The sequence below is a fragment of the Gouania willdenowi genome, chromosome 9 (genome assembly GCF_900634775.1).
Source record: "Gouania willdenowi chromosome 9, fGouWil2.1, whole genome shotgun sequence".
Taxonomy (NCBI): domain Eukaryota; kingdom Metazoa; phylum Chordata; class Actinopteri; order Blenniiformes; family Gobiesocidae; genus Gouania; species Gouania willdenowi.
Genome location: NC_041052.1, coordinates 4,254,889 through 4,282,607, shown reverse-complemented (window position 1 = coordinate 4,282,607; position 27,719 = coordinate 4,254,889). Strand labels below are relative to the sequence as shown.

Below are 27,719 nucleotides of genomic sequence, written 5' to 3'. Positions count from 1 at the left end.
GTTCACATTGTGTCTGAGATGTTATCCTAAACTAAAGTTAGTTTTGCTTTTATTTTGAAAATGTAAACAATTCGCGTTTCGACGAGAGTTTGGAAAATTCCAGGAACACTGAACCTTCATTGAACTCTAGACAGGTTGAACTGTCGATCTCTGTTTTTGACCTCGTGGCTATGACTGTGAAGGATTAGTCAATCAGATAAGTAAAAAGTAAATGTTAAGTTTAAAGCGCCAGAGATGATCCCTATCTTTTAATATAAAGATACAGTGTAGGCCTCAAAGATCAATAAATCAAAAGTATTTCTCCTTCAAAATAGGAGAATTTACTCACAAACAAATATTGAAGGTTAAAAAAATTGCTGCTCCAAGATTCTTTCTGACTCCATCTCAAACATTGGGTTTGTTGACAAATGGCCATGTGACTTCGGAAAAGTTTCAGGCATTGCATCTTGGGATTGGGAGTACAGTAGAATAATGCAAAGATGGCGGCGAAGCAGAAAAGTTTCATGACAGATTTGGGTTTGATTGGCTAAATCTGTGCCAGAGGAAGAAGAATTTACTATTATTTTTGTAGCTACACTACAAATGACTACAATAAAAAGCCTCATGTCATCACGCTAAATTTGTGATAATACGTTAGACTGTGATGTTTAAAGTTACATTACTGATATTTAGGAAGTTTTGACTTCATTCTTAACATGATGTTTTGTGATCTTCGCCAGACGAGGAACACAGAGATTTTTGTTCTCGTTTGTTTACGGTTTTTCCCGTTGTCACGGTCTGAGTTTACCTCCGTACTGAGATTCTAACCCAAACCCTAACATAATCCAATAAACAAATAAAGCACGTGTCCGTTCACTTTAAAAACAAAAATGAATTTTTTTTTTAGCAAAAGTTTTTCAGTAGTGCACGTGTGCGCGCATGCGCATATTCAGTCTCAGTAGGATGTGAACTCCAACCATGACACTGTGATTTCACGTTACTGCACCGTATTCTGGCGTTTCCTTGGAAAGCCACAAAATTGGCACAACTTTCAGTTTATAAAAACTCCAGAAACGTCACTTTGGATTTTTTAATTTTGACAGCAAATTTTGATTACGTTTTAGTCATAGCTTTTTGACAAAAATGCAACTTAGTTTTAGTCCAAATTTAATCATCAGGATTATTTCAGTTATAGTTTGGTTTTAGTAAACTGACAAAAATAAAAAAAATAAAAATAAGAAAATTATGATTTTAGTCGACTGAATGTGTTACAGACATAGTCAACTAAAATATAGATTTAATTATCATTGTGTAACCTGATGGTATTAATGTTTGTAAATACACACAGACAGATCAATACGTAAGACCACATGATCACATGAGTCCTGATTGGATTTCATCCCATGTGACAAAATTATAATTTTGTTTTTATTAGTTGACTAAAATATGAACATCATTTTATATCGTTTTTGTCAACACGTTTTTTTTTTAATTAGTCATAGTCTGGTTATTGTCACTTAAAACATTTAGTTAACGAAAACTTTTAGTCTTAACTTTTGGATGAAAAACAGGTAGAGTTTTAAAAATATTGGGAATCATTGCCAATATCTTTACAGTTGGATATTCTTCCATCATCTCCGCGGTTTAAGTGTGAATATGTATTTTTATTTCCAAACCAAGTGCCAGTAAACTTCTCACCTTCTTCTTGTTCAAACTCTGTCTCTTGTCATTACAAAAAAAGTATTGGGTAGTGCTGTTATGGAAAATGAGACATTTTCACCAGTGGAGGGTTTGGGATGATGAGAGACAAGTAGACTGGCAGAGGAGAAAAAAACTTTAAAAAAAAAAAAAAAAACAGGGAACGAGAGGAGCTGTGAAAAGCTGTCATCCATGACTGGTTGACAGTTGGCCCGCTCCGTTTCACGGATCTCCTTTTCTGGCAAGCGCTGGATTTTCAGGTCAAAAGCCGGTCTTGGTCCCGATTGCATCAGAAAATAACAAAACTGTCTTTTTGTTGAATGATGACCCTCGAGCAACGTTACCCCTCACTGCTCTGGTTCTGGTCGAGGCGATTCAAAGTGCAAAAACTGAAATTCTGACAAAAGTGAGAAGAAATCCACCAGAAGATGAAATAAAAGGATCTCCTCCTTTGAACTGAAGTAGTTTTACTGAGCAAAATAACAACACAAAACATAAAAACGTGTCCTTGGGGAATGGGAAAATCAAATAATCAAAATACCAAACTCTGTTGACATATGTTGGTTTGTTTTAGCTGAAGTTTGACGCTAAAGCAGGTAATTTAGCAACAAGTTGGCTCGTTCCATACTTTAAATTCTAGCTAGCATTGACGAACACAGTTTGATTTAGTTTTCATCGAACCATCAGAAACAAGCCAACAGATTTTGTAAAATGTAGCTCTCTTTGTTCTTTCTAAAAATAAATTATCTTACTGACAACAAATATTAATCTTGGACAAAACCTTTAGCATTTTCTTTTAACATTGTAAAAAAAACAATGCTCAAAGGATTAAAAATCCAAACCTATTTTTTTTTTTTTTTTGCTTTGCTAGCACTAGCAAACAGAAAAAATAAATAAAAATTAAATAAAAAGGATTTGCTTTGAACTGAAGTGGTTTTACTGCCTGGAAATGTAACCTTCGGAGTGAAAAACAACAAAACATAAAAACATGTTTCCTCGGGGAATGGGGAAATGGCAAATACCAAACTCTGTTGACATATGTTGGTTAGTTTTACCAGAAGTTTGATGCTAATTCAGGTAATTTAGCAACAAGTTAGCTAGTTCCTTGGATACTTTAAAGTCTAGCTAGCATTTACGAACAGTTTATTTTAGTTTAATCAAGCAAGCTAATAGATTTTGTAAAATGTAACTCTTTTGTATTTTGGTTGGTGCTTTGGGCCAAGCTATGCTAACTGGCTACTAGCTATAGCTTACACATTTATCTTAACAAAAAATATTAATCAAGGACAATTCTAGGGTTCAAAACATTTAGCATTTTCTTTTAGCATTGTAAAAAACAAAGCTCATAGGATTAAAAATCCAAAACTATTTTTATCTGCTTTGCTAGCACTAAACATCTCCTTTGAACTGAAGTAGTTTTACTGCCTGGAAATGTAACCCTCTGAGTAAAAAACAACAAAACATAAAAACATGTTTCTTTGGAGAAACATTGGGAATTCACAAATACCAAACTGTTGACATAGGTTGGTTTGTTTTTGCTGAAGTTTGATGCTAAATCGGGAAATTTAGCAACAAGTTAGCCAGCTAGCATTGACAAATAGTTTAATTTAGTTTTAATCGAACTACCAGAAGCAAGCTAACTGATTTTCTCAAATTTAGCTCTTAGTACTTTGGTAGGGGTGTTGGGCCAAGCAATGCTAACTGGCTACTAACTGTAGCCAACACAATTATCTTAATGACAAAATTTTAACTAAGGAGAATTTTTGGGTTCGAAACCTCTAGCATTGTAGAAACAATGCTCACAGGATTAAAAATCCAAACCTATTTTTATTTGCTTTGCTAGCACTTGCTCACATTTCATGCCAGCAATGGATTTACTACTCGAATCCTTCCAAACCACTGATTTTGGACCTCCAGGCACCTGTTCAGTGTTCTTTGATTGTCGTCCAGCGAAGGGCTTCCTGCGGCTCGCGCTGTGTGCTAGCTGAGCTCCGATGCAGTGAGATCCTTCCAAAAAGTCGTCTTACTTTGTGGGGGTGTGTGGAGAGCCAGCATGGCCCCGGCTTGTTTTCTGTTGCTGACCATGATGTCTCTGTTCCCCACAGATCGGCCTTCGAGCAGGACGTGGAGCACGGAAACACAGATGGCCTGGGAGACTGCCAAAGTAAGCGCTTCATCTTCGTCGTATCTTTAGCCCCACCAACGTTACTGTATTTCTGTTAGCTTCATCCTTTCGGTTTGCCCTCTGTTTCCCTTTTTGCCTGTTTCTTCTACTTTCTTTGCAGTCAGTAGTCAATGAGTTGTGGCCTGATGGAGGAAAACTAAGTTTATTTAAAAAAGAAAAGCTCTGATAGTGCTAGGGAATGAATTTCACTTTGGAGTACTTAGAGACTACTTTTGGAAAAAACAAAACAATGAAGTTTTCGATCAATGCAATCAAAGTCTTTGTCTCCAACACTGGGAAAACATTGGTTTTTTTTTTTTATTACTATTATAAAAACTGTGTATAAGTCAGATGTTGGTCCGTGTTCTAATCATTTTGAAACGCTTACTAAAGTAAATCAACATGTTTCTTGCTCTTTTATTGATCCATGCATTGAATGAATTGAAAACTATTTTCTCAGACTTTTCATCTGAAGTATCGGATTAGTGTTATTGGATGAAATAACAGGGCTTGATTACTGTTATGAAATTTTGAAAACTTTTCATTTTCATGTAAAAAAAAAAAAAAAAAATCCAAGAAGTGTAAACATAGAAAATATAAGAATAGCATAAAAAAAGGTCAAAGGAACATGGATTTTTTTAACATTAAATCACCGCTTATAGATAAATACAACATAAGTGTAGATACTGACACCTGTCAACAAACACATTGTAAGTTTAGACATCACTTGGATACTTTTTCTGGTACCAAACTAAACAGATACGCTCACTGTTCATTATTAAAAAAAAAAAAAAAAAGAGCACTGATAGTGTTAGGGAATTAATTTGACCTTGGAGTACTTAGAGAACACTTTTGGAAAAACAAAACAATTCAACTTTTTTCGATCAATGCAATTGCAAAAGTGTTTTTCTCGACAACTCAGGGGGAAAAACATTGTTTTCTTTATTATATTTATGAATAAAATGTGTATCTCAGATGTTTCTTTAGCTGTTGTTTTTTTTCTTCTTCCAAAATTATTTTTATTACACATTTTTGGCACTTGTTTAAAGATTTCTACATGTGGTACAGTAATTATGTGCATTAAAAAACAACAGGATCAAAGATATACCAAAACAAAAGTCAATAACAACAGTAGCAATGGTCCTAATATAAGAATAATAGCATCAATAGTGTTAAACAAATAGTCCTTGATCCTGTTTTTTTTTTATGCATGTAATTACTGTACCAAATGTGGAAATCTTTGTTATTGAGTGCCAAAAATGTGTAATATTTTTTTCAGATTTTTTTTTATTGAATTTTTTTAAAGAACATGAACCATCATCTGAGATATACACATTATTATCATAAAATAATGCTTTTTTCCCTGTTGTAGAGGAAAAAAAAAAAACATACATATATTAACATCCAAGCACATACCCATAGATACGTATACGTGTAGCACGTATACATATACATATAAATAAAGTGAACATAATCTACATGGCCATGGTCCAAGTAAACCAACACATTTCTTGCTCTTTTTTTTTTATTAATCGATGTGTCCAATTAATGAAAAACTATTTCCTCAGACTTTTATCTGACGTAGGAACATTAGTATTGTCTCTGATTAAATGTGATCACGTTAAACGCATCAATACCCATTATGGTTTGCAAAAACAATTTCCTTATTGTTTTTTGTTTTTCTTCCAGACACGTTTGTGGCTCTGAATGGTAAGTGACCTGCTTGTAGAACTAATCAGCTAAAGCATCAAAGCTGTATTTTATTAAACCTTTGCCACACCCCTTCATTGAGTCACTCAGTCGTCCCCTCTTAACAAAATGAAAACTCCTCCCACATGTTGATAATGACTGACGGTTTTAACTGAACTCATTTCATCCCTTCTTTTTAATAGACAACCCTTCCAGTGACGAAGGTAATAATAAAACATTGGTGGCGTTATCGTCCTTTCCCTTTGGTGTTCAGCAGAAAGGTCGTCGACTTGGCAATCAGAACGAAACAATCTTTAATGCTGATTGGAATTCTATTAGTCGTTTAAGACCTTCATGTTTCCTCCTGGCCCGTCTCTCCACGTATCCCCTGTGAAAAAGCATTGATTATCCCTGACCTTTGCTTTGCTAATGGGGATGTATCTGATTGTTGCTGGTGATTGTGACGGAATGCTCCAGTGTGCAAATTAAACGGCGCAAACGTCAACGGACAACGAATGATATGTTGCATTGACCTGCTGGAAATCAATACAGACACAACCCACCTAATTATGGAACACAATAATAGTTTTTGGTACATTTGGTACTGATCAGAACCAGTCAGATCCAACACATGGAAAGCTTTTCCCATCCCACTACCCCTGCTCTGATTTTTCCTTCCTTTTTTTTTTTTTTTTAGATCCAGGGTCAAATAAGCAGAGGTGTAAAGAGTACTGATATATTTACTCAGGTAGAAATAGTTACTTGATTGGAATTGGAATCAAGAATCAGAATAGTTTTATTGGCCAAATACAGTTTAAACCAATACAAGGAATGTGACTTTGGTAGATGGTGCGAAAAACAAAAAACAAACCAGAAACACTATAATAATAATGCTACTAATAAAAATAATAAATATAAAAGGATGGATATATACAAGTAATTTTTTTACAGCATAAACGGCACTAAACAGTGCACACAAACACACCAAAGCAGCCATACGAGGCACCATCTTGGTTATAAGTAAGTCACAAATAATCAAGTACAAGTAAAGTAGCTCAATTAAATAGTACTCAAAGTAAAAGTTACTAGTTACTTTCACCCCCCACGTTTATTTTTGGTAATAAATCAAAAGTTCCCTCATGTATGAACTTAAAATAACTATTTTCTACAAAGGCGTCCAACACCAATGAATTAAATTCAAAATTAAAAAGAAAATATCTAAGTTTATGAACTCTAAATATGTGAAAATAGCCAGCATTCAACGGTGTTTTGGCGCGGTGCATCACGTTTAATCTGATTGGTCGGTTATGATGTCATGCATTTCATTGATGTCTGGTCATTTCATTTTTTGTAGTTTAACAAACTCTGTTGATCATTTAAAACCAAAAAATATATAATTTACTCAGTGATATTTGGGTGTAGAAATGAAATGATTTACTTTACGTCTTATAAAAAGTATTACCAAACATTTACATGGGGGGTGAAAGTAACTTTTACTTTGAGTACTATTTAACTGAGCTACTTTTTACTTGTACTTGAGTATTTTATGTATGACTTACTTGTCCTTGTACTTAAGTACAATTTCAGTCAATTAACAGTACTTCCTTCCGCTTGAGTAGAATATATCCGTACTCTTGACACCTTCGAGTATAAGTACCCATAGAAGCAACTCAATTACAGTAACACGAGTACTTGTAATCCATTACATTCACCTTATTAATGTTCTGTGTAACCATGCCAACCCCCTGTCGTGCTGAATATTCTCCCTCAAGTTTTGTTTGTTGTGTGATTTCCAGATCACACAAACAACCCCCCCCCCACCCACCCACCCACCCACCCACCCCCCCATCTATCTGTTGATAGTTGATATGGATTTAACAATAAATAAACGACTCCACTCTGTCCCCGGACTAAACATCCTTCGCCTGTTTTTTAATCTGTAGAAAAGAGAGCGATGTGCATCCGTCGGCAGTTTAGAGCTCTCTCTCCTCTCTCTCCTTTTTTTTTTTTGATCCGTGGAGGAGCAGCTCTGGAGGCTCAGAGCTCCCGCTATGTGTGTCATCTGCCTAAATTGCACTTCCCCTGGCGGTGGGGGGAATGAATTATAAAATAGGCCTGTCACACTAATCTCTCAGCCTTGGGCCGATAGTTAAATAAATCATTTTAATGATTGCCACGCCACACAGAGGCGTAGTGTAGGCTCTGGGTGGTGGCGGTGCTGGTGTGTGTGTGTGCGTCAGTGTGTTACCAGCCTTCTTTCCTATTCCTACAACACAAGCATCGGCACATGCTGGAGAAAGACACTATAACGCACACACGCACACACGCACTTACACACACACACACGCACACACACACACGCTCTCCTCAGAGAAGACAGCACTAACTGGGGGTTGAGCTCCACGAGAGGCTGTAATAAGCCTTCATCGAGGACTGGAACATTCATAACGGTAAATACAGTATATAGGGCTTTTGTAGAATTCTATGGAGAGGCTTAAACGGGACCATGTGGGTTGGTAATGTGATTAACTTATGCACAAATTCAGCTCAGAAGACGTTGTGAAAAGAGATTCAATTCAACTTTATTTATATAGCGCAAATTACAACAATAGTCATCTCGAAATGCTATCAAAATATAAAATTCTTAAGAAAAAACCCAACAAATCCACATAAACATGCATCAGCTACAGTGGGGGGGGAAAAACTCCCTTTCAATGGGAAGAAACCTCCGTTAGAACCAGGCTCAGAGTTGGCAGCCATCTGCTTTGACTGGAGTTAGTGGACAGAAAGAGGAGAACTGAACATGATAGAGACATAGAACATCAGAGTGTTCCATACTTGATTAGATGAAGCTTATAAGAAAAGACAAGATCAATAAGATCTCCCAAATCCAAATGTTTATTGTGTGTAGAAGTGAGTCAGACACACAACTTATTATTTACTCTGTCGCACATAAAAAATGTAGAGTTTTTCTCCCCCAGAGGTGAATTCTAAAAGTTCCAAGTTCCTCACGACATTCACAACACATGGATTTTATTTATTTTTTTGATAAATGTTGCATGAGTTGAGGGGGATGAAGAAGAAACTGAAAAACTGACAGTTGAGTTCTACCCTCTGGTGACGAAAGGCAAAGCCTCACAGTGAAGAAAGTCACTCAAATACTTTAGGAAAAGCTTGAATTAAAAAGGGTTAAAGGTTCACGTAAATATGAGAGCAAAAAACAATGGACTTCCTGTAATTATAAGTTTCATATTACCACAGACGTATTGTTTTGAATCTGAAGGAATGTAACAGGTGACGCATTAAGAAGGTTTGAAGGTTGTTTTTTGCAGCAAGAGTAAAAGTTTCTCAGTGGGAATGGTGGAAAAAGTGTCATCTTTTTGTCCTTCATATCAAAGCTTTGCACCCTGTGGTGATTGTGGGGGGAAATGCATCAGTTCTGTGTTGGGTTCTTACAGACGAAGCCGAGCTTTGACGTGTCAGTCAAATCAGGAGGGGCTCAAAAGTGAAAACACATGCATCTACTAAGGCCTGTACTACGACGCTGGCTAACTTCTTACTGGTCTATATCACCATGGTAACACAAGTTAAACGACTGATTTCACTGCTTTTTCTGCAGCAACAGTGTTGTTTTTAGTCTGAATTATGGATTTTAATTCTTCATATTTTTAAAGAATTATTCCTCAATTGTGACATAAGTTGTTCTACACAGTTTCTACATGATTGTGATTGGTCTCCACCTGTTTCACTAGAGCGTGCACGTAGGCAGGTGGAAATCACCTGTTTTAAGTGAACGTGTTTATATCCTGCTTTGTCGTACAGGGGATCTCTGAGTGTTTGGTTAGTTCGCATGCCACCAATTCGGCCCACAGGAGAAAGTAAAAATAAGACTAAGGGGCTCACAGTTTTCTCTGTGCTTATATTGCATGGTTGTCGTAACTTTTAATGTTAAACAGTTGATGTAACTCAAAATTCTTACAAAATCCTTCAATTTTTTTCAAATTATAACATAATATTTCCCTTAATTAAATAGAAATGAGTCACAAAATCCAGGAAACTTAAAGTGGAGGTCCTGTTGGGATCATGTCTATCACTTATTGCTTGGATATGGTCGGTTTGTCACTTATTTTGTATTTTATCAATACGTAGAACTGGAAACTATGACACAATGTTGAAATGAATCGTTTTCCAACATAAAATCTGTGGCCCACTTGAGATCAAACTGCTCCGTATTTGGCCCCTGAACTAAAATGACGTCCCTGGGTTAGGTGAAGCTTGCTAACGGAGATGGAGGATATACGTATCCAGCTTCGTAGTACAGGTCCCTAATCATTGTGTTTATTTAGTGTGAGTTGAGCTAACCTGTCAGTTAACCTGTATTGTATCTGACAGGCCACCATCACCACCAGCATCACCACACACTCTCACTCCCGACCTCGAGCCTCCCCGAGGCCGCTGAGGGTCCCCTGGGGCGGGGCCGCATGGTGGAGCGAAAGGAGACCCCCATGAGTTCAGACCAAGGGGAGGAGCCCTACATGGCCGTGCCCTCTCAGACTCAGCCTGAAGCCAATGGTAAGCCTTGGAACGCCACAGCCAGCACTCTGTCAGTCAGTCAGTCAGTCGCTCACTCTGATTGGTCAACTGAAGAGGGAATGGGAGGGGCTTCACTAATTGAGATTTATGGCTGCCCTGCTGCTTCCTGCTGATTAGTGTAGAGATGGTGAAGCACTTTCTCTCCAGGGGACAAATTGCTTCACACTTTGCACGTAACCCCACCTCCACACCTCCACCGCTGCAATAAAACGTGCATGCAAACACCCGTCAATGTGTAAACGCTCACACACACACTTTAAAGAATGGAGTTATTACCCGTGGACTCTCACGTCCCACACTAGATGTAATATACAGACCATTACACACTGAACGGGAAGACGGCCACGTATTTATTTGGCGTAGAAGACAAAGATGGCCTACAGTGACGTGACTTTGAACGCCCTTTTCTCACGTGTTAACAACCAGCCTGATGCTGTAGCGCTCCAAGGACAGTGTGCAGGATAAATGAGATAGTAAGAAACGCAACACGAGAGGGAGGAGGGGGGAGGGGAGAAGGAGAGGAAAAAAAGGTCAACGCTGATCTATGTTTTGTCCTGCAATAAAATAAACAGGCCTATAACAGATCCCATAATAAAACCAGTAACAACACAGTCTTAAAGATTTATGTATATTAACAATTACATGCTGCATGGTGGAGTGAATGATGGGATTTATTCATAAAACATTCAAAGTGAAAGCAGATAGGAAGAAAAATAGATTTTATTTCACCAAATAAATAAGATAGCATGGACACACATTAAAGGTGGGACAATATATCATACAACAAGACATTGCAATATTAAAACGTCTCAAGATTCATAAAACCTCATCAGTGAAAGCAGATAGTAAGACGGCAGAAAGAAAAATAGATTATCTTCTCTTTTTCTTCAACTAAATAACAGCATGGACACATATTAAAGGTAAGACGATGTATCGTGCGACACGTTAGAGTAATTTAAAACGTCACAAGATTCATAAAACTGCATCACTTAAAGCATAAGAAGACGACAGGAAGAAAAATTGATTTTATTAGTATGGCATTGGATACATTAAATAATTAGATAATAAAACGTCAAAAGATGTACCGTCGAGAATGTGTCAAATGAGAAAAAAATAAATAAAAAATCACAGTTTCTATTAACCCTAAATAGAACAAAGAGTCGACTACTGTTATTAATTAATTGTATATGCTTCAGATCATTTACAAAAATCAGTTATGCTGAAATCACGCGAGATTACGTCGCAAAAGCAACACTAGCCACAATGCTAACCTATGAAAATGTGTGATATTGTCCCAAAACATCATTTGCGAAACCTTTAATTACGGCTAACCAGTAAATCACCCTCATGTTTTGCAAAAATTCCGCAGCCATGTGATTGGAGGTGTTCTGCCGCGACGTTTCACCAGATAAACTGATCACCAGTTCAGCTAATACACCATCAGCTAAACCAGGTTTTGTACCAGAGTCTTTTCAGACATAATAATCTAATCTATTAATAAAAACACAGTTCAGATGACGCTCTGCATTCATTTACAGGCACAAGATAACACGATTACTACTCGATTCGTTACACGTAGTGAAAGATTTGGAACGGGTTTATGGGGGAAATTGGAGATATTTGTCATTTGTCATTCAATCGCTCGTTTTCCGGTGAAAAATAACGAGTGAATTTGTTTAGAAAAAAAAAAAAAAATAGGAAATATTGTATTATGTATTATTGCGAGCCCATTATCGTCTATTGCAGGGGGATCAAACTCATTTAGGTTTGTCGGCCAAAGACAGAGCAGTTTGATCTCAAATGGGCCGCAGATTTTAGGTGCTGAAAAAAGTTATTTCAACATTGTTTCGCGATTTGCACTTTTAGGGGTTATTTTGTGTTATCAGATTTTGTAAAATAAATGTAGGTTGTCTCTAATTTGTGATTAAAAATGACTGGCATCATGTCATATAAACATAGGAAAACTGTGAGCTCTGCAAAAAACTGTGGAGCTTCAATGAATTACTGTAGCATGAACTGATAATCCTACACTTGAATCACCATCACAAAGATTCATGTTTTCTCTTTAAATTTTACTACTCCCGTGGGCCGAATTAAATGCTCCAAAGGGCCAGATTTGGCCCCCGGGCCTTGAGTTTGACGTGTTCTATTGTATCGTATCATGAACTCAGTGTACCGTCTCACTGCAACACATATTTAGAAAAAACAAGAGGATACTTTAAAAGGAATAAAAACCTTAATAAAAAACCTGATTTTTGAGTAGAACCTGGTCATGGTAAGAAGCAGCCAATACAAAGTCAAACTTACAAAAGCTTTATTTGGAACTTTGTTAAATATTTTTCTCAAGTATTTTTTTTTTAAATTAAATACGTAATATATAAGATAAACTCTAAACTGAAGAGCATCTGCTTAAATAATCACACCAGTTGTCATCTCTAACACTGATTTTAATCATTATTCAGACAGTTTGGGCTTAACGCTAACATGTGTGTGTATCTTCTGTCTGAGATGAACACAAGCATCACTGACTGTACTGTATCATCTGGAAGCAGCGCGGCACCATAATGTATCTATAGATGTGAGCACAATGGTGGCAGAGACTACAAACAGCATGCCTACAGCAGCATCTCCAATGGTTGCCTTTACCTGAGCACTGGAAACCCCTCACACAGCAGCAAAAAGCTAAATGTTCTCCCCTGTTTGTTTTGCTCAGGTACCTGCAATCACTATTCACTTTTCTAATCCGTGCTTTCTGCTGTTTTTCCACATGAGCAATATGATTGTTATGATTTTATGACACCTTTGCAGCTTCTTCATTTTTTCACACTGAAACTGTTTATTTTCAGCTTTAAAATATCTTCCTTTGCATTTTTTTTTCCTTCAAGGCAGCTTTTGATGAGATTTCTTTGGTTTTGTTTCGTGTATTTTTTGCTATTTTTGATCTGTTGCATGGCTTGGTCTATTTTTTCCTGTTTTTTGTTGTTGCAGTTTATATATTTACATACCTTTTTATTTCCTGTGTGATTGCTTTGATGGTATTAAGCACAGTTTTGCCCCCCTCCCATGCAGCTTAATGCGTTTTCAGCATGGCAAATGGTGACGCTCAGTAAAAATACACACTACTTCCAACTCCTCCACCCATCCTGCTTCATCTTCCTTCCTGTCGCCCTCAGTGTTTCTCGCTTCAGGTGTCAACTGTACTGTGAAACATGAGCAAAAAAACCTAAACAAAACAGGCTAAGGGGGAAAAACATTGGAAAAATAAGATCTAGGAAATCATTATAAAATCAGAAACTGAGTAAACAAGTTATATTTGCATTTTGAAGAGATTTAAAGGAATAATCATCACACTATCAATGTTAAGTTAATGCTTTAGATACAAGCCAATACATTGTTTTTTTACTCAAGTCATTTCCAAGCTTGTTTATGATTTAAAATTAAATTAGAAATACTTCATAGCTTTTATGTTTGCAGTCATTCTGTGACGTTAATGAACACGCATTAGTCCAAGGAATTAAAAAGGCTGCAAAGTCCCATAATACGTTATGGTTTCATTTATTCAGACAAGCTTTTTCAGGAAATGTATTACAGAATTTGCAGTTTCTTCAAAAAACAATAATATAACTAACAGAACTTGAATATACTTAAAAAAATGTAAAAAAAAAAAACAAACTTTATACCACATATTAATAATGCACTTATCCATATAAAGCCATATATATATATACACATATATATATATACAGACTAATCTAACTCAGCTAATCTTAGTTCAATGTTAGAACTACAGCATTGCAGCTTTTTGTGAACTCACTTATTTAAAACAACTAATTATATATTTTATAATATTTTACTTTAAGGGTATTTTAAAGTTTGATCGTAAAACATTGGTTCAACAGCAATAATCTGTTTTTTTCTGGGTGTAGCCAACTTGAGAGTTCTCTCAGGCTGGCCAGGCCCCCCTCCACCCCATCACCTGATGGTCTCTGGAGAAGAGAGTCCCAGGTGGGGAGAGTTAAAAAAACAACTCATAAAGACACATTAAAGTGATCAGCAGATGCCTCTGAGGAAGACTGACTGTTGACAGTCGAAACATGTCAGGAGATCAAAGTAAATTTCAAAGTAAATTTCCTGAATAAAAGTTATCTGAATAAATGAAACCTTAACATTTTATAAAAAAAATTAAAAAAAAAGCCAAAAGGAACTTGCTGGAATTAGCATTAGCAGTCCCAGTTAGCTACTTGTGTTTCACGCTACATTTGGGCTTTTTTTTGCATTCCATCTGTAATCTTTTTCTGTTATCATTTGTCCCATTGCACATACAGTAAACAAGCACCAGTGCTCTCTCCACCATCCGCTGACTGAACCCCCTCCACTGGACCTAGTCTGACTTTAGTGTAGCATGTTCCAAGGCTGTACCGTGTACTTCAGTGCAAATTCAATTCTCCTGGTTCCACCCCCATCCCTCTGATGCGTTTCCTCCTCCACTGAAGCCTTATCTTCTCCCAGGCCTCTCCTCTTCCTCCACCTGTCTTCTTCTATTCTCTGTCAGCTCTATACCTCACCCATCCCCCCTGTCTACATCCACCCTCGCCCCCCCTAAAGCAGACCTGTAGCCACTGCTCTGTTGCTCCAATTTATGGGTTCATTACTGCAGCGATCCAGGAGGGGGTAGAAGGAAAGAAGAATGCAGGCAGGCAACAAAACAGGGAGGAGGATGTGGGAAAGATGTGCTGCACATGATAAAGAATGTATTAAAATGAACAAGACAGCAATGAATCAGCAGAGGTTATAAGCGAGAGATAAAGGTATAAAAAGCAGGTTGACTAATCGTCCAACAGCAAAACAATGGATGTGAAATGAGGAGTCTTCTGCACTTACTGCATCGCTTTATTGCTCCTCATCTCGTGTTTTTGTGCCAGACACAAACGTATTCTATCATAAATCTCTGTATGTTGACTAATCCAACTCAGCTAATCATAGATCAATGTCCAAACTAGGAGTGTGTATTGCCTGGCATCTGGCAATACGATTTGTATCTCGATACGATATATCCCGAAATTACAGTATAAGGCAATTATTGCAATTTTTTTTTTTTAATATGTGACTTAAGAAACAACTAATCTGTAAATTTGTACACCTTCATGAGAACATTATGTATGAAATATATTTTATTTATTTATTTTTGCACTCAGAACTTTGGCTTTAACATGCCATGTGCCAACAACTTAAAATAAAAAAATAACATACAATCTGCCTGTGGCTTTTAAACCAACTTTGACTTTAGTGCAACTTAACTGAGGTTTATGCCTAGAACAACAAAACAATGCAGAAAGTTAATACTTTTTTAGATTTTATTGAAAAAACACAAGCTGATCAACATGCCCAGATTTCAGAGCACTTCTTTGTGCTGTTACAATGTCTCCTCTGTAGTGGAAAAGACTTTCCTGATTAAATAAAAGGTAAAATATATATATATATATATATATATATATATATATTTTTTTTTTTTTTTTTTTTTTTTTCTAAATCAATATGGATGCATTTTGAACCGATACGAGAATTGTGCAACGTAATATCGCGATATATCGCCGAACCAATTTTTTCCAACACCCCTAGTCAAAACTAAAGCATTGTCATGATTATTGATATGTGATTGCAGAATCTCTCTGTGTTAGTTCTGGTCAGACTGCCCTAAGCAGGCCAGATTCCATCATAAACTGATAGCATTTACCAAGGTCTCTACTCAGAGGCTCTGTCATTGTTATGACTACCGCTATCAGCAACATACAAAACAACTGAGAGCACAGAATGACTGATTCATTAGTACACACACACACACACACACACACACACACACACACACACACACACACACACACACACACACACACACACACACACACACACACACACACACACACACACACACACACACACACACACACACACACACACACACACACACACACACACACACACACACACACACACACACACACACACAATCTGAATCCCAGACTGGTCTGCTTCCAAAACCCATTGACCAAATAAACCCCGTGCCCGCATCTGACCAGCAACCCTAAAACTTAACTCCGTCTCATTTCATCCAAAACTGGTCAAGTTTTAGGTAATACGATCTGATAATCCGATTCAAAATGTATGCGTCATGAGACGCTATATCCATGTACTATACACAATACGATATACATCGCGTTATATCGTGATATCAATAATTACAATTAATAGTTAAAAATTAACCACATACTGTACATCTATAAAAGTGCCCAGTATGTTTTATGAAAAGGAATAAAATCAACTTCCAAGCTAAAATGCATGTGGTTCACATGTGCTATATATGCGTTTGCACAATTAAACATGTTTTAAAAAATTGATTTGGACATTTTTGTATCAATAATCACACCGAATTGATTTTTTCCTACAGCCTTTATTGGAATGGATGCAGCTATTTGTGAACAAACTTATTTATAAAATTACTAGTTAAAATTTGTTCATATTTTTAAATATTTAATAAGGGTATTATAAAGAAGGAGCAAGCTGGTCAGAAAATGGATGGATGGTATTATAAAATGTGAAAACACAAATCATTGCTATTGCTACAACCCAGGGCCGGCCCGAGCACGTGACACAGGAGCCTCGGCGGCCGCCTGTGTTGCCTGTAGGGAAGGCCGGCCCTGCTACAACCCATTAAAAACAGCAAGAATCCTTTGTTGAAGCTTTATCATAATTAACAAAGAAACCAATAATTTAACCAACTAAACTTGAATATACTTATTTAAAAAAAAGAGATACATACACAAAAAAAAGCATTTAAAAAACAAACAAAAAAAACTTAATGACGCACTTCTCACAAGCAACATAAAGTACCTATCAAAAGAAATAAGAATGAAACAAATGACTAGATGTAAAATAGATAATACAATGATCATTCTGCTCATTTTCATTTATTTCATTGTAACCCTACAAAAACAAAGATTTTCCACATAAAAAAAACATTTAAATGTAAATATATCCTATTAAACTTCATTTGCAAAGAAGAATCAACAGATCTTGGTTGTATTTTGGCAACAAAGAACATTTCAGACCAGGAGGAATCCCTCAAACGCACAAACCTGAGACATGACATCCTTAAGGTTAATGATTAGCAAAGAGAAGAAAGAAAAAAGTAGAGATTTATTACCAACAATCATCCAAGACATCAAAAGCTGTGCAGAAAGGAAACTATAAATCAGGAACTATAAAGTCTAAAGTCAGGGGGAGGAGAATCACAGACTAAATACTAGTAACATAAACCTGTGGCAGCACAACATTAGAAATCAAGCCAACTGAGATAAATCCAAACTATATAAATAAGCCCACCTCCCTTTTTACTTTTAGAAATAATATCAGTGTTGATGTGACCTGTCAGTATTTTTCACTTATCCTTTTTATGATAGTTTAATGCAAATTAAATTCTTTTAGAACCTTGTTTCTGAGCTGTTGGAGGTTAAACTATAAAACTATGATGAACAGACGCTACATTTTAGATCCTGTCGTGAATTTTAACTCCAAGCTCTATTAAAAGATAACATATAATATAATATTATAATATACTAAAGCTTTAGTCGGGTTATTTTCTTTCTTTTTTTTTTTTTAAGTTCTCGTACAGCAGTCATCCTCGTTGTCATGGAGACACGGCGAGGGACATTATAACGCCAATAGAGACGTCAAACCGTAGCATTTAGCGCAGTGTGCTCATTTCTAGCTCACTTTCTACTTTTAATTACTTCAGTGTTCCTCTCGCAATTACACTTTGTCAAAATTTAGAAATATAGCTTCTATTTTGCAAAAATCAGTAATGGAAACACAGCTAATGACAGCTTCATACATGTAAAAAGGAGCTCCCACACACATCCTTGTGTTGACCGTAGGAATAAATGAAATAAATGAAAGAAAATGTGGAGAGAATGATGAAGAAACGCTAAATAAAGGAGAGGAAAATCAGATAAATCAGGTGGACCTAATGTAAACACTGCACCACTATGGTAGGAAATACATTTGCTTGTAACATATTTAGTCTATCGGAAATACATTAAACACATTTAATGTCACAGTCATATCCACTGCAGTCTCCCTTATGCATTCATGCCAAGGAAAGATGACTGTGCACTTTTTTCATTATGATATAAACCTAAACTGTATGAAGGACTTACTGTATATATATATAAATATATATATATATATTTTTATCATGCAGTTTTTTACTGGTACTTGTGCAACTTTGCAGTCCATCACTGTCAGGCTTTCACAGTAATATCAGCTGTCAGCTAAAAGCGTTTCTAAATAGGATATTTTCAGCTCCTGGCAGTTCTCAGACGTCGTTTTGCCAAAGTAAAGTTGGCATCGCAGAAGTAAAGTACGACCCGACCCAACACCTAATGGTTTCATTTTAACCAGAATACAGAAAGAAAGAACACTAGTAGGAACATTTTAAAGCATTCTGTGAAAGTGTCAAAAACGACCAATGTTATTAAGCATTATAGATAGATATTTGTTCTTGGCTGTCTTCAAACATAAACAATACAATGAATAAACATTCATTTTAACTACCAAAAATGGAATGGACTGAAGCTGCAACTGCTTATCGGAGCCCATCCACCAAACAGCATTATATAAAAAACACAATAGAAACAACTTAATAACAGCGTTATTCATCAGCTTATCAACTTATGTTTCAATAGACCCCTTAACGGCACAGGCGAAAACAGGAAACGCCGCTGGCTAAAGCATAGACATATACAGACCCTTTCCAAAAAATTAGAATATCAGCGAAAAGTTGTGTAATTTCCATAATTCCATTAAAAAAGTTTATTTGTTTAAGTAAATTGTGATTTCTTCATAGTATTATATTTTTTTTTATTCCTGATTTTGTGGGTCTTATGAGCTGGAAGCCCAATTTATGTAAAAATAAACAAATAAATACTTGAAATCATTTAAATTCTGGGCCCTGAATTTATAATCTATGAAAGTGGAACTTTTTGAATGGAATTATGGAAATTAAACAACTTTTCCATGATATTCAAATTTTTTGGAAAGGGTCTGTAAACACTATGACGCAAGTGGGATTCGCCAGCGTAGCTCAATGGCGGCCATCTTACCTCAGACAACTGTCGTTCGGACACGCTTTACAGTAGCTAGTAGTTAAGGGTATTTAAACAAAAATACCTTTAACTCAATGAAATATTGACAGATTTACAAACATTATATGTAGGTATGGCATAGGATGCTTGTACAGGTTGAAATTGCCACTTGCCGTTTGAAAATTTGTTGAAAATTGAGCAAGTTATAGTTATTCAAATAGTACATGCACCATTGACGTCGACGTAATGAGCGAGGCCAGCTGTCTGAGGTAAGATGGCCGCCACGTTACTACGTTGCTCCCCGTTGTCTAACAGCGTGGGTAAGTCATCTAGTGTTTATAAACATCTATGGTGGTTTGCCTCCAGGCTAAGTAAAATACATCACAATGTTTACAAACAATCAAAGGGTGTATAGGAGCAAAATATTTAATTTATTTAAAGTGAACTCATTAATTTAAAGTGATCCTCGAGATCATAAACTTTAACACCATAAACAGAAATGCAGCTTCTTTTAACATAACATTCTTTTTTTTCCCCAAATATATAAACCCATCTTAAATTACATTTTTCTTCTCTTATTTTTAAAAGTGACATAATACCCAAAGGAAGGCTTTTCATTTTCTACTAGGAATAAAATCTCTATTTTATTTACAGTAACATTTTCGTTGGAAATGTTTTAGCCTTAATTTATGAGTTTACATTAAATCCTTAGGTTATGTAAGTTTTGAAGATTTTTTGTTTTGTGTTTCTGATTATTTTGTGTTTTTTTTTTTTTCTTATTTGGCATTACAACACAGGTTTCTCATGTTTCATATTTATATTCATCTTTTTGTTCGAGCCTAACAAGACAAAAGGTAAAAACCCTGAAAGCTTTGAATCACATTCACAATGTTTGCGAATCAGCCAAACATCGTTTATTGGCGGTTAAATGTTTGCATTTAATTCTAGCAAACCTGTCAAACCTAAACGCAAAACACTCCCTGCAACTAAAAACAAGAAAAGAAACTGGAGTTGAAAAGTTGAAAAACTATTTGTAAGCAGACATGTATGGTAGTATTAAGTAAATACAAACGTTTGTAGCAGTTTGTACAAAGCAAACATCACAGTAACTCTCTGCGTACCAGCATTTATATAATGCGGTGCTTGTGTTTGTCTTGTAACTTGTTTTTACGCTGCATGAAGAAATCAAACATTTAACAAAGTTAAACTTGACATTGATTGTTGTAAATGAGCCGCTCCTGGCCAATCGATGAGTCAGGTTTTAGTTTTTCTTCATTCATTTTTCCTTCTTGACAAGAGCTCGATTTTAGTAAGCGCGCTACAAATTAGCTTTATTTTTTCTACTGACAGGACTGTGTGTTAGCTTCAGGCCACCTTCTCATAAGAATAGTCGTGGGTTCGGCTCCAATGGGCAGAGAACAGATCATCATTTTATCACCTTATTATGGCCAGTTTGTGTTCACAATGCACTCCGAGAGCTTTGTTTTTTATCTGTTTATCTGATTCACTCTAAATATGACAGGAAAAAAACACACAAAATGACAACAAAAATACCTCAAAAGGACTCAGAAAAAAACCCAAAATAACAACAAACACACAAAAGGAGAGATGAATATTAACAAAAATGCACAAAATTACAAAAATATTTAAAAAAAGAATTTATGAAAAACACAGAACGACAAAAAAATCAAACAACAGCAAAAATACACAAATTATAGAAAATTACAACAGAAATACCCAAAAATTACAATGGAAAAAAAAAACAAGAAAAATACACAAAATAAGAAATACACAAAAATGCAGATTACAGAAAAATAATGAAACGGCAATAGAAAAAACAAATAGAATGACAGGAAAAACAGCAAAAATACACAAAATTATAGAAAATGACAACACTAAAAAATGAGTCAGAAAAAACACTAAACAACAACACACACAATGAGAGCTGATTATACAAAAATGCACAAAATTACAAAAAATATATGAAAAAACAATTATGGAAAATGACTCCAACGCACATAAAATGACAGGAAAAATACACAAAAGTATAGAAAATAACAATAACACCCAAAAATTACCAAATTACCAAAAAAAAACACAAAATGAGTGAGAAATATGCAAAAATGACAAAAATATGAGAAAAAAAAAACAATTAAAATATACAAAATGACTCCAAAAGCAAACAACAAAAAAAAAAAATCACAAAATGAATCCAAACAAATCAGCAAGCACACACAATGAGAAACATATACAAAATGACAACACAAAGACACATAAACCCAGTTCAAACATTTTTGTTCGCCCACCTCTGACACTGGGCCAAACAAATTGGACATTTCCAGGGAAACGAATTCCAAACCGAGCCAGGATTGGCCTGTGTTACGCATCCAAACAAACGACAAACCTGTCCTCCATTAGTACACTATGATAAAGTAAACATCAACTGGTCACCATCTGTACACCAATGACTCCTAGAGATTAAATACTAATGAACTGGGCTCAAAAACATGATTAAACTGCACATAAACACAACATACGAGGAATTAACGACAGGTGAGAGGCTGAGATACATTCAGTCAGTCAATAGACAGCTTTTCTAAGTAATCTATTACTTAGTAACATTGTGTCAAATTAAATAAATAAATGGCTGATGACAAATGTTCCTGTTGAATCATCAGTTTGTACACGAGGATCCGCGAGGTTAGCACATGTACTGATCGCGGAGGTATAATTATGGTGTAATTTGATGTTAACTGGTTGATCAGTATGCTCACCACTGGCTCAGACCTGCCTGATGAACACTTTAAATGTTGAACAACACTGTTAATGCAAGTGGCACTCATCCCAAACCTGGTAAAGACTTAATGAGATAATATCCTAATGAGAGATTAAACAGACTTTAATGGAACCATTCTCTCAAGCTAAACAGCTGCGGTGCAACGTGAAACTTTTTCTTATGCTTTTTCTTTGTGTGTTTTGCATTCATTTTGTCTATTTTTGTTGAGGTTTTGTTATTTTTTTTTCTATTATTTACCCTATTTTGTTGTACTTTTGTGTATTTCTGTTGTCATTTGTGTGTTTTGGGTCATTTTGTGTGTTTTTTGTTGACCTTTTGTAAACCTTTTACTTATTTTGTCATCATTTTGTGTACTATTCTACAATGTATTAAACAGACTTTAATGGAACCATGTCTCAAGCTAAAAAACTTTGATGCTACCTAAAACTTTTTCTCATGTGTTTTCTTTATGTTATTTTTGTGTATTTAGTTGTCCTTTTGTGTATTTCTGTTGTCATTTGTGTGTTTTGTTTCCGTTTTGAGTTATTTTGTCTATACTTATTGTCATTTTGTGTACTATTGTTGATGTTTTGGGTATTTTTTATGTCATTTTGCAGTTTTGAAATATCAGTTTGTAATAATAAAAAAAAATTAAAAAATAAATTTTTTCAGTAATTCATTTTTATTTTCATTAATTGATAGACATTTCAGGCGACCCTATTTAAACTCCAGGGTCCCGACCCCAAAGTTAAAAAACACTATAATCTTTATAAATTGGACTATTGTTCTGTAGAAATCTATTTTACTATTACTAATTTGTGTCATCTACATAAAGATACATTTTTTTCTCTGTCATTTTCACTTTCTCCTGTGGGCCAAATCGGCTGCTCTGATGCTGCGCTCACACCAAATGCGTCACGAAATGTCCATACGTCCAGATTACATACAAAGTTAATGGATTGATGCGTCCCAGATGCAAAATCTTTAGTGTGCGGCAGTGCGGTGCGATCTGCACGTCAAGCGCGTTGGCCGTGCGAGCGCGCATATTCGCACATCCGCAAGAGTTGAAAATATTGAACTCCTGCGACCGTCTTTGTTGACGATGACGTCAGGCTGTCAACACTGACACCAGTCTGTTCACCCATTCAACCACGGAGTAGAAGCTGTGTGTGACCACCTGGAGCTGTATGACACGGCTTTTATAACCCGGACCGGACTAGGAAGGATCGGCTTTTTTCACTGGTGGTTTATGTTTATGAGGGGAGAAAAAGGAGCACAGCTCCTCGCTTCTGCAGGCAGTGAAATTCACCAAGTTGGATGTGTCGCTGGTGGGCGGGGCTTCAATTCAGACGTGCGTAGGAAGCGTATGGGGACATTTTTTGATTCGTTTCGTGCAGCAAATGTGTCCGGTGCCTCAGAAGACGCATTCGGTGTGAACGCAGCATAAAGGGCCTGATTTGGCCCATAGGCCTTGAGTTTGACGTGGATTAAATAGACTTTGATGGAACCATGTCTGTCTTGCTCAAGCTAAAAAGCTGCAATGCAACAAACTTTTTCTCTCCACATCCCTGAAGGCAACGCAAACACAAACTGCTGAATATTCGACTCTTATCACTTCCTCAGGCCGTAAACTTCCACCGTTCTGCCTTTCAACAAGTGACACGTCAGTGAGTTTAGATCTTAATCATTTTTGCAGACAAAGTGTCTGCGGATCGGCCCACGGTTCAAGGTGAGGGCCTCGCTCTGTAACCCTCCCTGTGATGTTCCACATGCCTTTGAAGTTTCCCCAACGCCATCACAAAGACAAGCTCTGTGGGCTTAAATCAGCTGAAGCTGAAACTTCTGAAGAGATTAAAAAAAAAAAAAAGAGTGCGTGTGTGTCAGAGTGATAGAGAGCATTCAGCAGTTCCAGTCACAGCAGATTACAATTGTTCTGATCACAGCGAGTGGTTTGCTACAGTAAGGACATGTTGCTGTAGGAAAGATAGCACAAGTGTATGATATCTGTATTTTGAGACCCTAGGATGCGTGAAATCAGTGAGTTTAGGCATGAAGAAAAGTGTTGAGCTGTGGGAGGACTTGCGATATATTCTGTCAGGCAAGAGTTGGAACCTTAAAGCTGTTGGAGAGGATCATATTTTTTTTTTATCAAATAAAGACATATAGGCCTCATGGAAATGCATCATAGATCAATTACTAGGAAAAAAGTTTAAAATAGTAGGTTAAAAGTTTGTTTTCAACTCCACCATAAACACAATGCATTAAGGGATGTTTTGTCCCGTAGAGGGTTTCTACTTCATTCTATAAACTCTGCCAAGTAGGTTATGTTTTTGCCGGCGTTATTTTGTTCATTTGTTTGCCCGTAAACAGTCAAATTAAAAAACTAATGGACATATTTTGATGAAGTTTTCCGGAAATAACATAAGGAACAAGTGATTAGATTTTGGGGATGATCTGGATTAATATCCCCAAATCTGGATGTTTTTATGAAAATCGAAAAATTCTAATGTTTAGATGTTTGAGCTGGTTCTACAACACCTCCTGCTGGTTACTTTGCTCATTACATGCTCTAGTCCTAAAGTCGCGTTCACACCAAACGTGACTTCAGCGACTCTGGCGACTAAAATACATTCAAAATCAATGTAAATGACGCAACTTCAATCGATCTCCCTTCAAGCGAAATGACTTGCGACTTAACCGCGTGATCTAAGCTGCTGGAAGCAACTTCGAGTGATGCTGTGTCGCGAAATCTGCTGTCATTCTATAGTGAGAGCTTCCAGAAGATAAAACTAGGGCAGAAACAAAAACAATCTAAACTACCCTCTTATAATTCACAAGGTCAAGTTGTGGATGTTTTGAAAACTTTCACCAAGATCCCAATTGTTCATTGAGAGAAGACGCCACCTTAATTAAAGACCCTGAAGTCGTGGGATTCATCGGAGATGGCTCTGGTCTCCTCTGAGGCACGTTTTACTCCCTTTGATTTCAGGATGAGAAACAATTCCTCACATGAAAGGTGGAAGTCTTCAAAGTCCCCCCCCCACCCCCTTCTCATGTCGTGTGTTTTACAAAGGCTCTAAGCTACAAGTACAGTCCTCTTTGGAAGTGTTTGTGTGAGAGTCGTCAGGCTAAGAAGACGGAAAGTAGAACTCGAGCCATGCGGTGCAGGTTAAACAGGGTCTTAACTGCGGCTAGCACACCCAGGAAAGAAAACAAAGATCCAGCTTCATGATCCAACTCTTCAAACAGATAGACAATGGTTTGGATCTGCTGCCTGCGGCTTTGCTTTTCAAACTCAAGCTTATTTTTAGCAACAAATTTCACATTTTGGAGTCAAGGAAAATGTTGATTAGAACACTTGTTTGTTGAGGTTTACTCTGTTATTTATTCTTTTAGATTTCCAGTGTTCCTCTACTCGAGTGAAGCCAAGTTTTTACTTCCATTTTGTTGTTATTTGCCAAAGCATTTAACCCAGCAACTTTCAAACAGCACCCGCCACCACAATTCCTTTCTAGACGATAACTCACAAAGTCCACAATTTTGTAATTACAGCCTCTCTAGTTTCCGCAGTACGGAGCAGTTGCCATATGGAAGGTGAAGAGTGTGAAAGGAAAAAGAAATGAGAAGAAGCCTCAGACGTGATTCATTGTTTCTGTAAAGTAGAGAAGTAGCAGAAAATCAAGGGGGAAAAAAATGATGCGAGGACAGAAGAAAGTCAACAAAGTGAAAGATAGCGTAGGATGTTGCCGTGGTGATGAGAAGCAGATGTTTAGTCGGACGGGTTTGTCCTTTGTTCACACGAGTCTACGCCGTAACGCTTGTCAGAAGATAACGCTCATCACTTCTCACCGTGTCCTCAGAAAACTGTTTTGGCCAAGTTTCTAAAGCTGATGCCAAGAGTCACATGAGGTATGTGATTTGAGCGCGGAGTGTTTGTACAATGATTAGAGAAAAGGTATCGTAATGGCCTTCAATGCACTCAGACAGAGCTTTCTACCCGTCTGGAGAAATAGCTTTTAAATCCTGTTGTTAGATGTGAGAATAAGGTTTGGCTTCAGTGAGTGAGGATTATAGATGTTAGTTTAACAGAGTCTAGATTCCACTTCCATGAGAAGAGATTATGACGACGTTTAACTGAGAAAACACAGAGGGATTCTCCGAGCAGATCCTGGAAAAGAACCGACCGTGCTGAAAAGCCAAACGTGATTACCCAGCCGCTTCCGGATTTCAAAGACTTATTACTACTAACACTTTGTTTTGGAGCAACTGCTTTTGAAGAATTACAGAGTAAATCGAAAGTGATGACACGCATGAAAGAAGTGGGAAAGAAGGAGATTGTGTGGCTTTTGTCATCTAATAGACATTCCTCTTTAACTGTACTGCCCTCAAAAGCTACTGTAGGTTTGTGGCTGTTCGCTCTCGTCTTTTGTTAAGTAGAAGCCAATGTGATATGAGTAATTGATAGGCACAGGAAAATTTACTTCAGAAAATGTAAACAAAACACAATTCCTTTCATTATTTTTTGGTAAATATCTTGGAACTACTTTTGTTGATTGATGTTCTTCAGTTTTGTCTATTTTGCTCTTGTTTTGTGTGCTTTGAAGTATTTTGTCTATTTTTATTGGCATTTTGTTTATTTGTTCTGTCATTTTGTGTGTTGTGGAGGTTTGTTTCTCTATTTCTGTGAACGTTTTGAAAATGTATCAGTTATTTGTATATTTGTTTTTACTTTGTTTATTTGTCTTGATGTTTTGTACATTTTTCAATTATTTTGGGGTTCTTTGTGTGTTTTGGGAGTCATTGCGTGTGATTTAGGGGTCATTTTGTCTATTTTTCTTGATATTTTGAAAAAAAAATTTATTTCGTTAATTTTTCATGACGTTTTGTATATTTTTTGTTATGAAGTCATTTTGTCTACTTTTGTTGACGTTTTGTTAATGTTTCTGTTATTTTGTCTGTATTTGTTGTCATTTATGTTGACTTGTGTTTGTTTTCTATTAGTTTCAGTGTTTTTTCATTTGGTGTGTTTTTTGGGTCAGTTGTCTATGTCTGTTTTAAAGGATTAGAGATCTACCATAATTTTATCTTCTCTGTGTTCATTCGCTCCCGTCATGAATCGTGTCAAATTAAAGCAGAAAAAATTAAATAAAAATAACCCAAATATGAAATTCAGTCAAAATTTAAAGGCTCTACTTTCATGCTTCCACATTTCCACAGTTTCCAAAGCAAACAGCAGTGCATTATGGTTGTTTTTTAATCAGGTGAAGCTGCCCACCTGTTCCGTCCACTGTCCGTCTATGGTAACAGATTTGGGTCGGTGACGGGTCATGTGTGAACACGTCGTAAATCTCTGACGTGTAGACCTTGGTGTTGAACCCAGAGTGCATTAGGTGTGTACATTCATCATCAGGCTGGAGGGTTGTTACTCCGTGAGTGTGTGGGAAGCAAACACTCGTGGTCTGACCCGACATTTGGTCAAAGACAACCTGCTGCTCCCACTCGCTCCTTAAAGCTGGTTTTATTGAATTACTTTTCTCTTGTTGGTGTCACATGAGGCCTTTGAATGAGACATTGATTGGATTCACTGGCCAATCAGAGACTTTTCCATGTATTGTCTGCGATTGGTTCCAATATTTATTATTCAAGTCTTCTTTTTGCATCCGCGCAAAGAAAGGGTTTT

At 36.5% G+C, this 27,719-nt stretch overlaps 1 protein-coding gene across 2 annotated transcripts in view; it reads left to right on the top strand.

Annotated features, from left to right (window-relative positions):
* Positions 1-27,719, top strand: part of sema6a (sema domain, transmembrane domain (TM), and cytoplasmic domain, (semaphorin) 6A) — a 177,111-nt gene that overhangs the window by 143,083 nt on the left and 6,309 nt on the right. The window contains exons 16-18 of one of the 2 annotated variants that reach the window (XM_028456788.1): positions 3,783-3,841; positions 5,531-5,551; positions 9,923-10,102. In XM_028456788.1, coding sequence (XP_028312589.1) covers positions 3,783-3,841; positions 5,531-5,551; positions 9,923-10,102 — 260 coding nt within the window. The remainder of the gene's footprint in view (positions 1-3,782; positions 3,842-5,530; positions 5,552-9,922; positions 10,103-27,719) is intronic. The other variant, XM_028456789.1, reaches the window with a different exon arrangement.